The sequence below is a fragment of the Etheostoma spectabile genome, chromosome 17 (assembly GCF_008692095.1).
Source record: "Etheostoma spectabile isolate EspeVRDwgs_2016 chromosome 17, UIUC_Espe_1.0, whole genome shotgun sequence".
Lineage (NCBI taxonomy): Eukaryota > Metazoa > Chordata > Actinopteri > Perciformes > Percidae > Etheostoma > Etheostoma spectabile.
In genome coordinates, this window is record NC_045749.1 from 7,878,575 (window position 1) to 7,894,153 (window position 15,579).

Genomic DNA, 15,579 nt, shown 5'->3' on the forward strand with positions numbered 1-15,579 from the left:
TTTGTGGATTTTATCATGGTGAATCGTAGTATCATGGCTCCATTCATGCTGCCTTTTTATTGTGGTGGTGCACACGCTTAACTCTGAGTGAACCTTGTTTGAGTTGATTGAACCAACTCAAATCAGCTGTTCTGGAACCGAAAACTCAGTTTCCCATCTTAGGGTAAATCAACTCAGAGATCAGGGTTAAACTCAGAGTTTGTTAAACCTCCTTCTTGAATGGACCCCTGTATCCAGTCGCGTCAGTCGCAGGGGGAAACTCAGCAGCTCCGCCCGCTGCAGAGAGCCGACAGTAATGAAACAGCAGAAGCTTTTAGCAACATCAGAGTGAAAAATCGTTACAGCCTGCATTGATGTTGCAATGTATACAGGTTGGCAGGACGGTCTGACATGTTTTCGCACGGTCTTTTGCTCGAGTCACACGTCTCGTCTTCACAGCAGAAACAAAAAAATGAATTTGGCGACGTGTGTTTGATGTCAACCCGTTCTCACTCCCGCTTGGTCATTGGCTCCCAGAGTCATATACTAATATTGTCTAGCACGTGGGACTGCTGGAATTGGTTGAAGTCATGGGAAACTCCAGTCATTGGTCGAATTTGCAGAAAAGCTGTGGTGATTGGTCAAAAATTCAGGTCGCACCAAAGTCCTGGTGATTGTTTGAATTTGCGTGAATTGGTGGCAATCTTGGAAAATACTGGAGGGACTGAATAAAGAGTATCTATGTTTTTGAAGGCCATCTAACCCAAAACAGTTAAAGGCAATAAGTGTAGAATATGTCAGTGCCTAACCCTAACAGCAGGCCATAGCCCGCTTTCATTTCATGTATGAGGAGCCCCTCCGCATTTTTTTGTTTCTCTGCTAACAACTCATCTCCCAAGAGAGGAAATTAATAAAAACTAGAGTGCAGAACACAACAGAACAAAGAAGGGCTGACGATTAGGAAATTGGATCCTAATTCAAGAAATGATTAGTGGTTTTCCTTTTAGGATTTGGGACAATAACAACTCTTGGAATTAAACAAAAGGTTGCATGGACTTTATCTGAAGGTGTCTTGAGTTTAAGTAGTTTTGGTGCCTGCCATACGCGGGCCAAGTTCATCATGGCACAAAATGGTTTAGTAAAAATGATTTTTAAAAAAAAGAAATATATATAGAGTATATACAGTAAATGACAATTAATTCACACACTATTCATCGACACTTATTGGAACTTTTGGCAAATGTATCATTGGTCAGATACATGCCAAATAATTAAATAAATATCTGCAGGATACACAGATTGAAAGAAGTGCCATGACACAGTAAACTCAATTGTTTGTTATACTTGGGCATTTTTAAGGTATTAACAAATGTTTAAGTACAAATGTATGGCAGTCCTTTGACTTTCATACACATATGCAAAGGTAAGTTTTGACACCTGCCTCCTCCAGTAGATATTTAATGAACTCAGGAATGTGTGCTGTTGGCAGCACGATGCACAGTGTGTCACCTTGGCATTTATCTACAGATACTCATTCCAACTTTAAAATCCCGCTGCTTGTTGGGTGTTTTTCTTTTTTTTGTTGGGAAGGAGTGTGCTGCCTTAATGGACTTGATAATAGGGATCTGTCTTGTGACAGCCATTACCGCCCAAGTTTATTGTGCATTCTCAACGTACTATGTTGACATTTTCAGCTTGGCACATCCAAAGGCTTGGCTCGTCATGCATGCTGCTCCTATGTGCACAGCCTTCCAAGGATAATGAGCTAATTTGTTCTTCCACAGGACAGTGCTAACGTTAAGCAGAGAGCAGATAAAAGCAGATAAAAGGGAAAAGTTTGTTTTTCTAGTTATACATTTTCTATCTTCAGGCAAATTTTTGTTAATTTAGTAAAACTATTTAGTAAGACAAGGTGTACAAGATGAAAGTAAAATCAGAACAGCCTTATACCACATTATCATAAGCTGAGTTGCATATTATTTTAACTGTTTCATACCATGTGACACAACATATATTATACAGTTGTGCTTTATTTTTATAAAACCATATAGATTTTTTTAATATTTTCTTCTTAAAAATAGAATTTAGTTATTGGCAAGTTTAGGCAATCCTAATTACAGTTTGCACTTTGATGAATGAGCAACTGGCTGTTGTTCTCATTAAAAGATTATTTTTTTGTACAAGCAGTGCATGGGCTTTTCACATAATAATAAAAGCTTATTGAAACCTAAAAGATTCCCTGGCTCTAAATTAGAAATATTATTAACAATAAATGAATACAGATCAAATCAATCAGTGTTTTTGTCACATGAAATTGTACAATTCTAGTGAAATGTAATCCAATCTGCTTCTTGAACTTGTGCGTGATTCATCAGAACACAGAATGTGGCAGCCAGATCGGACTGGCAAGTTGGTCGCCCATCTTGATTAGCGACTCATCTCAGCCACATGCCATCACCGTCCAATGTCAACCAAATAAACCACAACTGATTTAGCATAACTTTTGCAGAACTGGCAGAGAGGCGACTTGAGAGGGCTGCACCTTCTATAACGTTCATACCATTCCTTCCAGAGTAAAGTTGAGTCGTATGTGTGGCATCTTCTGCCTCCCCAAATTGGTCATTGCACAATTCACTTAAATCCTTCCAACTGACTTATATAAGCCGACCCCCCTAAGAGCTAAATGTTGCTTAGATTGGTGAACAGCTTAAATAGTCTTCTATCTGCCTCACTGCTGTTTGTTTACTTTTGCCCACACCATTACCCTCATCTAAAGACCTTACTAGTGTTCATTAATATCCACCTCTTCTAAAACTTGGAGACTGTAGAGTTTACAGCACTTCCTGAGATAAAGAAGATAAAGATCAATTGAGCAGATTCATGTTGTTAAGACTGAAAGAAAAAAATAGTAATTTATATAATAAAACTCCTTGATTCAAATTATTTGTCTCCATCATTTGCAGGGCCCAATCAGCAGACATCTACATTTGTATGCTTGCAGCTAAAGCACCTTGCAGTAATTTGGTTATTGGCATTTTTAGCATTGTAAGTCCTTCAAGGAAGTTTCATACTCTCCATTACTAGTACCAAAAGCTAAATTACACAAGTCCTTTTTGTCTTTTAATTGCTTTATATTGCATTGATCAACAACAAGAAGGCTATTCCTTACTATGAGTCAGGACTCAGTTAATAATGGTAGTGGTGGATTTTGATGAGTAACTCTGCAAAGCAGGTGAACACCTATCTGTCATCAGGCTTGCATATAAACACATGTCTGGCTTTGTTCAAGCTGTGGGAACAGGTGGCTGTATTCATGTTAGCCAACACGAGCCTCAGTGGAGTTGGTGTTTGTAGAAGTATGGCCAACATACTGCAGTGGCTACAGTCTCATGCAGGGGATTACTAATGCTAGCCTCACATACGGCATTGAAATTATTAATAAAATGGCACTGCAGTGGAGGATAGCACAGGAGCTTTCTAAGGAGCTGAGACTATTTATTTACAGTGAAGTGACCAAAGCCTAAATCTAGGCTCAAGTGAAAAAATGTCATCCAATATGTTAATAACATCTATCTGTAAATTGCAGGAACGTCTGTCTGTCTATGTGTGTGTGTGTCTGTGTATCTGTGTCTGTGTGTCTGTGTATCTGTGTGCGTGTTGTGTACATATCTCTAGAAACATTAGTCCGATGGATTTCAAACTTAACACGTGTCTTGCTACGGGCACAGGTAAGTACGGTGCCAAGTGTGACGTTGTTTGGATTAGACTAGCAAATGATATTGTTAAATACGTATTTATCGGTAAAAGAAGCACACATTGGCTTTTTGTCGCTCTAGCCGCTGGCCACTCCCCCTCTCACACAGCACACTGTGCAGGGCCAGACACACAATGTAACAAATTTAACGTAAAATTTACAGTAAGTTACTGGCAAAAATTGGCCAGCAAGTTACTGGGATTTTTTTTTACAAGGTACCGTAATTCCATTTACAGTGTTTTATGTAGTCACTGTAAAATACAAAACAATTAAACACTGGGATTTCAATTGCATTTACAGTGCTGATTTATTTACTGTACAAATAATACAAATACAAAAACATTTTTTAATGTATGGTATATGACAATACAGTACTATTAACAGTATGTAACGGTTAATCACTGTAAATTCATTTTCTCGCTGTACAATTTAAATACTGTATCACCCATTTTCTAAAATATTTCAATTAACTGCAGACAACAAGAAAATTGTTAACAGTTATTTATTTAAGATTTGGTAAACAGGAACATGACAAACAAGTACATAAGGGATAATGGACGACACGCTAAACACGTTCTAAAGAGCAATGAATAACACAGTGGCTATATTGAAATAAAATAAAACATTGAACATCTGCATGAGCGTTTTAACTTTTTGAGCGCATAGTGCCCGGCAGCGGGATTATCCTCCCCGTTTTTCGGAAGTGCTGACTTCCGTCATAAATTGCAAGCATTAAACCGTCATAAACACGCTCAAGTCATACATCGTTAGAAAGCTTAAAGTCTCATGATTCCATCGAGCCCACACAAAAGCAATAAGGTGACTCACAACGGTTATAATCATGTTCTGAAGTAAAGCAACAACAATTCGATTCTAAGTCGAGCGTGCATCCCTACCTGTCTCCTCGTGTCTTTAATCACAAAGTTCGCCAAAGATTGGCTTTCCTACATGCCAACAGTCCAAGCTATTAGAATATCCAACCTTGTAATCCATAATTATCTGGTCCCCTCACAATCTTGTAGTTTCTGGCCAAGTTTCGACGTTCAGAAATCTAGATCATGCATCATTTCTGGTTTGATCGCGTATCTTTTTCCGTGTGCGCGCTACTTTCTCACTCGGCACGCCCTAAATCTGTGGTTGTGCAGTTTCCAATGAACTTTCTCAGTAGCATTTTCTCAAGATACTCCCAGGTAAGCCTAAAATCTCACAGTCCCCATTGGGCCCACGTGGGAAAACTGACAGCAGATCCCACCAGTAAGAGAGAGGGTAAAACTGGCATTCCTGTGTACCAATAGGAAGACGAGTTGAATGATATCAAACATGGCCACACAAAACTTTCCTGAGAGGGTCTCCAGCCCATCCAACCAAAAATATTGCCTTTTTATGGCATTTCACCATTTCATCAAATTATGATTACTTATTCCTATAATCTATGTATGTACTTCTTTCAGACATGTGTGAGTGATGTGGATGTGTTTTTGTATTTCAGAAGTTTTGTATTAGCACTTTTGGGCTTTTTTAGAATGAAATGAAAAAAGACAACGCACAGACATCTGTAGAAAAACATCATATAAAATCCATTTTATAAGTAATTTTCTTCTGATTTTTTCTGTTCTAAGTTGAGACGTGGCTAGGGTACTTTTTAGTATATAGCCCGTGTATATGCTTACAGTGTTTTTTTATTATTTTTCAGATGATTTACTTGGACGGAAATAGAAATTCTGTGTTCTAACCTCTGTAGCTCTGTGTCAGTAAGGCCTATTGTCACAATGCCACTAGAAACAACAAGTTAGAGTGTTGCTTCACAATGAACTCAGGGTCATCACAGAGGGCCAAGCATGTGGAACTGCAGCATTTTTAGGGGGGTAAAAATTTAGGCGAGAAAATCATATATTTTCCAGTGTATTACAGAAATGAAAAGAAACTTCTTAGACATCTCATCTCTATGGCCTCTTGCATGCACTGACCTTGGAGACCCAGAATCCATTTAGATTTGATGCTAAAGGAGACTTTTATCATCAACGCCAAAGGCACCTGACCAAGTGTCCATATTTTACGCAATGGGAGTGATAATGTGTTACATTTTCATAGAAGAGGCATGCGCTTGCTTTTTGGTAACTTGTTATGCAGCCATTGGCTTTACAATTTATTTGTTGACTTGTTGTTGAGTCATTGATTTAAAAAAATAAATGCCTGTTGAAGCAACAACTGTATTAAAGATGATTAAAACAATGTTATTTACTCCTCAAACCATGTGTTGTCATATTTTACTGCAGTAGCACAGGAAGAGGAAGAAAGCATCCCTGTATGAATTTATGGTAATGTTTTTTTTTTTTATCTTGCATGTTTGAGGTATTGCTCTAGATGCAGATGGGCCAAGAAAGACAAGGGAAGATTGTGATAAGCAACATGAAGGGTGAGATGAAGAGAATAAGTGAGAGAAAAACACAGGGGGATCAGATGAGAGAAAAAAAAACTGATTGAGATATATGGATAAAGAGAAAGAGACCAGAAAACTACAGACAAAGATAGACAAAGAAATATATGATATCAGAGCAAATTACACATTACCAAGAGAAGAGCGTGAGAGGTTTTCTAATGTATCTAATTCCAGCAGACAAGCCAACACTCAGCCTGTCCTAACAGTGAATGAGTCATGATTACCCTCTAACAATGCTAGCCAGTCTTTCTCAATAACACCATCCAAATCAATCATCACAAAACCCCAACATGTTTGCCATATAAGAACTTCAACATTCAACACACACAGTGCTGCCAATGATAGTCCCAACAGGCATTGCTGCATGTTAGTTGTAAGAAGGCTAATAAGCCTCATACTAGCAAAAAGAAACAAACGTACGCACATCGTTGTGTGAGGACTGTTGTGCACATTAGACTGACCATATTCACCCTGACCTGGAAGGAGCAGTGGTTGTGCTAAGATGATGAAAGAAAAGTGACAGAGAGTCTAAAGCACTCTGAAAAAGAAAGGAAGGAGTGGAGAGATAATAATGAAGGATAATGGGGATTCATTGAAATGGCTTAATTATCAATGCATTTTTAGAGTGGCACTTGTCTTCTTGTTTTAGTAGAGACATCTACATGTTAGAATTTAAATCATATATTTCATGTTACAGGCTGAGACTCCCTTCCCATGTTTGCTTTGTCAAGCACACTACCGATCACTACCAATTTTTGAACAGTTGAAACTGATGCCACAAGACATGGTAGCTAGTTGTATCATATTTTGGTGGTGTTGTATGTCTCATTGTCTGGGGGCATCAGTTTAAGTGTCCGTATAGCAGTCGGTGACTCTGAGAACTACGCACTGGATGTGTCTCCCATAACAGAGTGGATTATTTCTGTTGCATTAGGTCAAGCTCTTCTTCCAGGTTTCAGAGATTTAGACTGCAAAGCTTTTTATGTCATATCCCTCAGGTACCGGCATTCAAAACTTATCCTTAAGCATAAAATTCCCAGGGCACAACAGATCTTTTTTGTCAGCTCCAATGTCAGAAAAAAATAAGTATATTTAACATAGGGACCAGGCAAGGAAACATTAAAGCACAACAGAACAAACCTTGGCCTCATTGTCAATCTACAAATCATTTTGATGTTCAACATTCCAGAAATCGAAATTAAATATTTTAATTTATTGACACCTTTACTACTCAGTATACATTTTTTCCTTAGATTTTACACAGATCAACGCAGCAGCCAGTTCCTTTGTGAGCTGCCAAAGCTTGTTTGTGCATGGTGCAGGTCAAAAAACAAGTATAAATGTTTGTAAGTATTTGTAATTTTTGTCTTTAAAAAGCTTCACAAAAGCATTTTATATTTAAATAACATTATAAGGTCATGTGTAACCTTATAGTTTAATAATGCGGACCATGATCTTGCATCATCCCTGGTTTGAGACCAGCTGGGGACTTGTTGCATGGCAACTCACGCTGTTATATCCTGTGTACTCCACTGCTGTCCGTCTAAAAAGGAAAGAACACCCTAAGATAGAGAGAAAGGGTTGGATTACAGCAGTTCTCATTCTGTACACCCCTGCAGATGCCAAACCAGAAAAAAACATGGGCTGAAGTGATTCAACACAACCAATTTTTATTGGACTAACGCATACATTTCTGTTCTCAATCTACAAAATCCAATAAACTTTTCTCATTGAGCAATAACTATGAAAGTCAATGGCACTTGACTAGCATATCTTATGACTGCTTTAAAGCCACTTATTGTTGACGTAAGCACTTTATGAATTTCTAATGGCTGAGATGGCTCCACTAACTTGTGAAGAATTCACTGTGATGTGGCAATGTTGCAGTACAAATGTGAGATTCAGCTTGTGTCATTGTTCCTATTTTAGAACATGCTACACCTAATCATGTTACATTTTTTATTCAAGCAAATAACCAAAAGTGCAAAACATTGGTCTATATGACAAAATACAGAAAAATACACTACACATACAGAAAAAGGCACGGTGCACCTTTTCCACAATCCATCCTTGTGATCAAATGTTTCCACACCAACAGCTTAATCATGTTATTCATATGAATCACATGAACATGAATCATTAAAACCAATTTTTAAAAAACTGTCTCACATAATGTACTGAAATATGATAATAACTGATTATAGGTGAACTGGCTTGATGAAAGTATCCAGTGGCATTAAACAGACTTTAGTCACACTACAGCAGTCTGATGGCAGTAAACCATTTCAGCTTCCATAATCACTGTTTCTTCTGGTAGATCGATAACACATTGCAACTGGTTTCCACACATGGTGCTTAGGGGTATTACGAGGTGGTATTGAAGTGCATGCACTACGTCATCAAGGGTGGATCATTCCACCAAAAATCAAGCAGGGACCCAGCCATGGATCAGCTTGGACCCTGTCACAGTCCAGTCTCCAATTTTAGATGGCTATACTGTAGGTTAAATATTTGTTCAGACTCCGTCAGAAAGGAAACCAATCTCTTTGAGACATATGATTTCAGAGACTGTAGGTTGTAGTGGTTATTTTAAATCCCATTGTATTCCACATTGTAAGGTGTTCCTGTCTACCCCCTGTGGACAAAACAGAATGGTACATTTAAGCTTCACAGAATAATATTCATTGCTGGGCTGTTGCATTGGGTCGTGCTGTACTGTACAGGTCCTGTTGTTATTGTATTCCCTGCATATAAACTATCTATTGAACTGCATCTATTTCAGCCACTCTACCTGACAGATGTCTGGAGGGTATAATGTACAGCAGTGAAACACACCTTCACAGTTCAGATGACAGGCAGTCTTAGCGTCAATCGTATTGATGGGAATATGTATCCTTATCTAAGTCTGACAGCAGGAGTTCAGGCATGGGGAAAGGGCCCTGGACAGGATTGAGTGAGTGAGTGAGAGAGAGCGATGGGGAGTTGATTCATTCTTACTGGAGGTGCTATGTTGCTGTGGACTTAAATGTTGAACCAAGCTCTGGTCCAGCTGCCATAGAATACTGTTCGCTCCCATTTCTCCCTTCTGTTGGCGAAGAGCTATTATGTTGTGGGAAGCTGCCAAAAGCAGAGCGGAAGGGCCCATTCATTATGAAGAAATGACACAACATCCAGTCTCCTCTTAGCTGAGTGTGATATGGATCATTTAAAGCTCTTATAAATCTTCCACCATCTAAAACATAAAAAAAACTGTTCTTTCTGCCGGTTGTCCCTGCTGAATGCATAAAAAACACCAATACCCAATTTAGTGGTTGGGTATCTTAATATCAGCACTTTATCTTGTAATCAGTAATTCTTACTGAAATAAACAAATATGATCCAGCGTCCATACACTGAAGCACACAGAGGTATGGATGGAAATGTATGTTAGATCTTAATTTTCTTCTCATTTTTTTTCTTGGTTTGAACTTTAGAACAATTTAAGATCAAATTCAATAGTGTAGTCAATATTCAAGATGCAATAGTTTCTTTGTGGAATCAATGATTTTTTCCTAAACTATTTTGTGATCACATTCTAATTTAGCCTACATTATCAGGTTTACCATCTTTCTCATCTCATGATTTCATATTTAGAGGGAATAAGTAGTAGAGCCCAAATGATATATCGGCGGGCTGATATTATTGGCTGATATTATTGGCTGATATTAGGTATTAGGCATTTCCCGAACTATTGACATTGGCATTTCTAATGGCCAATTTAAAAAAAATTATAATAAATTTCTAATGACAAATGAATGGTTGTGATAAATGAATATTTAAAAAATAAAATAAAAACGGACGGTCAACCATGTTATGAGTGTTGGCGTTACATAGATAGTTCACCAGAGGGCGCTCTACAACGTCCCTGTTGGCAACATTGTTTTTTTTTATTGTGACTTCAAGTTGCATATCTTAAGTTTGTATTTTTATACATTTTATTTATCAGAACTTTACTATATTTTGATGTTCCTCTGTGTGGATGTGACAATAAAACAAATTATCATATTATTTTAGTGAGAACTCATAAATAACTACAAATAACTAATGTTAGGGAAATCTGTTCATGTTAATTTTTCTTTTTTAAATACATATCGACCGATATTTTGGAATATTGTATTTTAAAATAACCAAATATTTGTATCATATCGACCTGGAAAGTCCTTTATCGATCAGGCTCAATTAAGTAGGTGCTCATTCTAAAAAAATAACAAGGAGCATTATAATACGGTCAAAGCATTTTGAAAGGGCTTCTGCATGGTACAAAACATTTCATTCTGAATTACACTTTACAAGCTGTCTCAATTAGATCAGAGTATCACCATTGTCACTGCAGGGTAGAGTGGTGTTGACAACATCACAGCATTTATCTCGGTGGTGACTCCTTTGAATCCTAGGATTGTGCTCTGAGTCAGAGCAAACTAAATGAGACTGTCTTATCTAGACTGTGAAATCACTGAGACAGCCCCAAATGATGCAATATTCACTACATCAGTGGTATGGTGGTTTGTTTCCTCCCTTCATTTTACATTGGTAAAATGAGGGCAAGACACTGATGACATCATGTTTTCATGGGCAAACAGATTGTGTGGCACAAAGATGTAATGTCTACTTTCAGTGTGGTGTCTCAATGCTAATTTTCCCTCTCCCAAGACTATCCGTGCATAGCTGAACTGGTCTAATGAGGAGAGGACTTCTGCAGAAAAATTGTTTTGTTGCCCTAATCCGCATCGCAGATATCCCTTTTACAGTTTCAATTATCAGTGTAGAAACATAATAGAACTGCTTACAATCTCCTTGCCCCTTCTCTAATTCGGTCTCTGAATTTTCTGAAAGTTAAGCGGAAATACATGATCTCATTGTAATGTTAATTGCGTCAGGGTCTTAAACAATATGCAGGGATAATTAGGTTTGTATAATAATCCATCCACCTCTCTTCAATTCTTCATCCTTCAATCAACCATGGCATTACTGGCACGAAAATGAGTGCTTCTCCACAATGGATTTGATAGATTATTAATAAATCTCCTTTTTCCAAAGAAAGCAGCTGTTGCTTGCATCTCATAGCTAATACTTTAAGGTTTATAAGACTGCTTACATTAAATGTCATACAGCTAGCAAGAAATGAGTGATGGCCCCTGTCCACTTCAGGGGGAACATTTAATAGTCATTATTCCACCATTATCATCCTTGCCAATGACTGTGAAACGCTCCTGCCTCCTGTCGGTGGGCTGTCTGCTGTATAATGGGCCCTGGGTGTCCATTATGAAGCCAAAATGGCCGCTGACATACTCTAGTCTCAGCCTACTAAAAGTTGCTAAGGGATGGGGGGTAGGGACTACGCAGCCAAAACCCCAAACCAGTGGGCAATATGGAAACATATTTTCCTTTTTATGAAAATATGTTTCTATATTGCCCTCTGATTTTGGATTTTCTTGCAGTTTTCAGTTTCATTCTTAGCAGATGGTGGAAGAAGTGAAGTAAATTATGGATGTGGTAATGCAGTACACTGTTGAACACAGTCTTTTTTGATTAAAGTAATCACGCCAAGATATCACAATCTGATCTTGATGTATTTTATGGCTGCAACTAATGATTGTATTATTTATGAGTTATTTTGTTTTTTTGTAAGTTCGTAAAGCAATCTTGTACTCCTATTAGACAAATCCTCACATTTGAGAAGCCTAAGCCAGAGCTTGTTTGCCATTTTACAATTAGCAAAATTGTCGCTTCATGATTCATTTTATTGACTAATGAATGAATAAACTAGCCCAATTGTTTTAACTCTCAAATCATACATGCAGCATCTTTAAACCGGAGTCCTGGAACTCTCATGAACAAACTGTCTGTCTGTTTTCAGTTTACACAGTTTATTGTTACCAGCTGACACACTGTATGTGCACTGAGTGTTGAGGCATGCCTTAGATTTGTATTACTGTCAATCACATTACTTCCTGCAGAACAGTATTTATGTTCCACAAAGGAATATTTGCTGAGTACCCTGGTGCACATGCTGACATCCATGTAAGGCTCTCTTACACACACACACACACACACACACACACACACACACACACACACACACACACACACACACACACACACACTTGCGCTCTCTATCTCTCTCTCTTTTCCTCTTTCTCTCTCTCTCTCTCTCTCTCTCTCTCTCTCTCTCTCTTTCTTTTTTCTTCTCTGAATCATGCAAAAAGCTACAAATAATTCCTCTATTTCCATCTAATGTACAGTGCATCTACCTAAAGTGTCTGACATTCCTACATCCTACTCCTCCTCAGCATGTTCCTTAGTTGTCCCTGTACTCATGATTTACAGAGCTTTAATGTACTTCTGGGCTTGCAGTCAGCAGATGAAATTGTCATTTGTCACATTAATAGTCCTCCCCCTTTCTGCCATACATTCACACACACATACACAGCCCAGTATGGCTCCATTCAGAGAACACCCCTTCTTATCATTCTTCCCTCTCTCCCCCTCCTCACCCCTTCTCCTCAGGCCTCTTGCCCCATCCTTAATGTCTTTTCTCCAAAACCACCATCCTTTTTCTTAACCTCTTCCTCTACGCCTTTCTCTTTTATTATGGTGGATTTAACTTAATGGCATCTTACCTAAATTTGATTATGATATGTTCCGAATGTGCAGTCCTTGTTGTGCTTCTCAGAACACTTTATCAAGGGTTTGTATGATATTGTCATGAACTGCAGTGCTGTTGCTTTGTGCTATATTTTGCAGATATTGGAGTAGACTTCATAATTAGGTAGTATTATGAAAAGCAATGAGAGAACATTAAATTGTGGTTTTGTACAATATGCTCAGCTATTTATGCTGAAATTATAAGAGCCCTGCTGTGTGAGTAATACTGACTTGAATTTTAAGCAGCATTTTGCAGTAGCCTCTCCTGTGTCATATGCAAAATTAGACAATCCCTGTAGTAGATGATTATGCAGCTCATAACATAGATAGAGCCTAAAATTAAATGCAAATTCAATATTCTTCATTAAAACTGTTTTGCATTGGTTTCACATCACTTTTTTAGCGAATTTCCATCTTTGCATCTTTTAAGCTAAGAGACAATGCAAACACTCAAAATGTGAATTTCCCCTTGCAGGATGAATAAAGACATATCTTATTCTTCATCTTAAACACATTTGTGCTTTATGGTGTATTTACTCCACATGAAGGGTAGGTCAAGAGTATATAAGGTCAACATTTAGGAATGTTTATTTTTCCTTGAAGAAACATAAGAAAAATCTAACCATGGTTTCAACTGAGAAAGTAGTATTGCTTCAGACTAGGTCTTGTATCTTGTAAAAATTGCCTGATTTGATGCACAGTTAGTACTTCAAGATTTGACAACCAACTATATTAAAATGTAAAAAAGCCTGTGAACTGTATGTAACTTTTACACTACACATAACTGTATTAAAGAGAGAGGTATTGAATTGTGTTGCAAGTAAAATGTATTGTATAGTTGATAGTAAAACAAACTCAGCCATCTCTTCTATGCACTAAAGATATTGTCATTTGGGAAAAATGACTCCTCTTTTTAGGTCTTTAGTCATCAACTGTCAGATAATTAAAAAAACAAATAACGAGTGCCTAATATGTAAAATTACTGCAACTTACGTATAAGTCTACCCGTTCTCAATAAATATTTACCACCACTTAGGCAGGTTTTTGTCAATAATAATGTTGGAAATGGCATTTTCATCTTCAAACATATTTGGCATTTTCTTCTAGCAGGCATGCTGGCCTGCCCTAAGAAGATCCAAAACAGATTGTGCCCAAATTACATGTGTAAATAAAAATGTAGGGACGTTAAGACCAACCACAGACATTACAAGCATACATCTTTAATCTGAATGAATGTGCTGGTGTCCAGATTGCTAACCATGTGTACATGAAAGAGAGACTGACAATATGTGGGACAATATTTAGCAGAAATCCATGGGATGCATCATTTTGCATCTAACTTTTGTATCTGGATAAAATATTTCTGTATTTTATGTGACTTACTGTTCCATGCTTTTACTGAGAACCTCACTGACTCTAGCTCCCCGATTCATCTGCTGTTTTCAAGTGACTGTTGACTTAACCAAGCATTTTCACTTTAATCAGCTGTCTCGATTTTGTCTGGGGACAGGGATTAGAGGATGCCCCCCCCCGACTGAATCTCTCATCTACACATTATAATAAAACCTCAGTACCAACCTCCTCCTTTCTGTGGTCTGCAGAGGCTCAAATGGAATCCTAAATAGGATACACAAAGAACCATTTTGAATTCTTAAGACCAATTGAGCACACTTTTGTTTTGAAAAATATACATTACAACACTCTTAAAACCTGAAAGATTTTTGATAAAGACGTTGGCATTTATTAGTTAAAATATCTAACTTAAAATGCATTTCTAACCATGTTTTACCTTCTTTCTTCTCTTCTTCTCTTTTCCCGGCCCCATCTTTTCTCCATATGTCTGTTTTTTCTTTCTTCTTATTCTATCACTTTTATGTACTTCTGTGTTCTTCATCCTTATTTCCTTTCTCCACATCCTTATCTCCACCCCTCTTCCTTTACTTTTTTTTACTTCATCCACCTTCTCCTCTATGTCTTTCTTCTGTCCAGCATGTGAGCTAATGAACCAGGGGATCCTCGCTCTGGTCACATCCACGGGCTGCGCAGCCGCAAGTGCCCTGCAGTCTCTGACAGATGCAATGCACATTCCTCACCTCTTCATCCAGAGAAACAAGGATGGTGCACCCCGCACTGCCTGCCAGCTCAACCCCAGCCCAGACGGTGAGAGCTACACCTTGGCTGCCCGTCCACCTGTTCGAATCAACGACGTCCTACTCACCCTTGTCTCAGAACTACACTGGCAGAAGTTCATCATTTTTTATGAGAACGACTATGGTGAGTTGAAGCAAATGAGAGAAGTTGATGGCCAAATATATCTCGTGAACATGACATTTGTCTTGTCTTTCATTTAAATTTTAATGTTCCAAAACCATCTCCAGTGTCAGGGGTATATCAGGCTGAAGCAAAGCTGTTTTAACAGTAGGAACTCATACACAGAAAAGAATACACAGAGTACGAACTAAGAGGAAATGACATCACCACTCCCACCCATACACACGCACATAAACACGCACACACTGGATGCACACTACCAAAAAATAAATCCAAGTTCCGTATAGGGGCAGCCTCTAACTCACCCTGTAAAAGCATGCACCCCATGTAGGCTGAGTCCTTTGCAGGAGCCCGGGTTTGAGTCTGACCTGTGGCCCTTTGCTGCGTGTCATCACCCATCTCTCTCCCACCTTTCCTGTCTATCCACTGTTACTATCAAATAAAGTGAAAG

At 38.2% G+C, this 15,579-nt stretch overlaps 1 protein-coding gene across 3 annotated transcripts in view; it reads left to right on the forward strand.

Moving 5' to 3' along the window:
* The window catches only part of grid1a (glutamate receptor, ionotropic, delta 1a), a 251,913-nt gene that overhangs the window by 139,129 nt on the left and 97,205 nt on the right, over positions 1–15,579 (forward strand). For all 3 annotated transcript variants that reach the window (XM_032540950.1, XM_032540948.1, XM_032540949.1), the window contains exon 3: positions 14,847–15,131. In XM_032540950.1, coding sequence (XP_032396841.1) covers positions 14,847–15,131 — 285 coding nt within the window. The remainder of the gene's footprint in view (positions 1–14,846; positions 15,132–15,579) is intronic.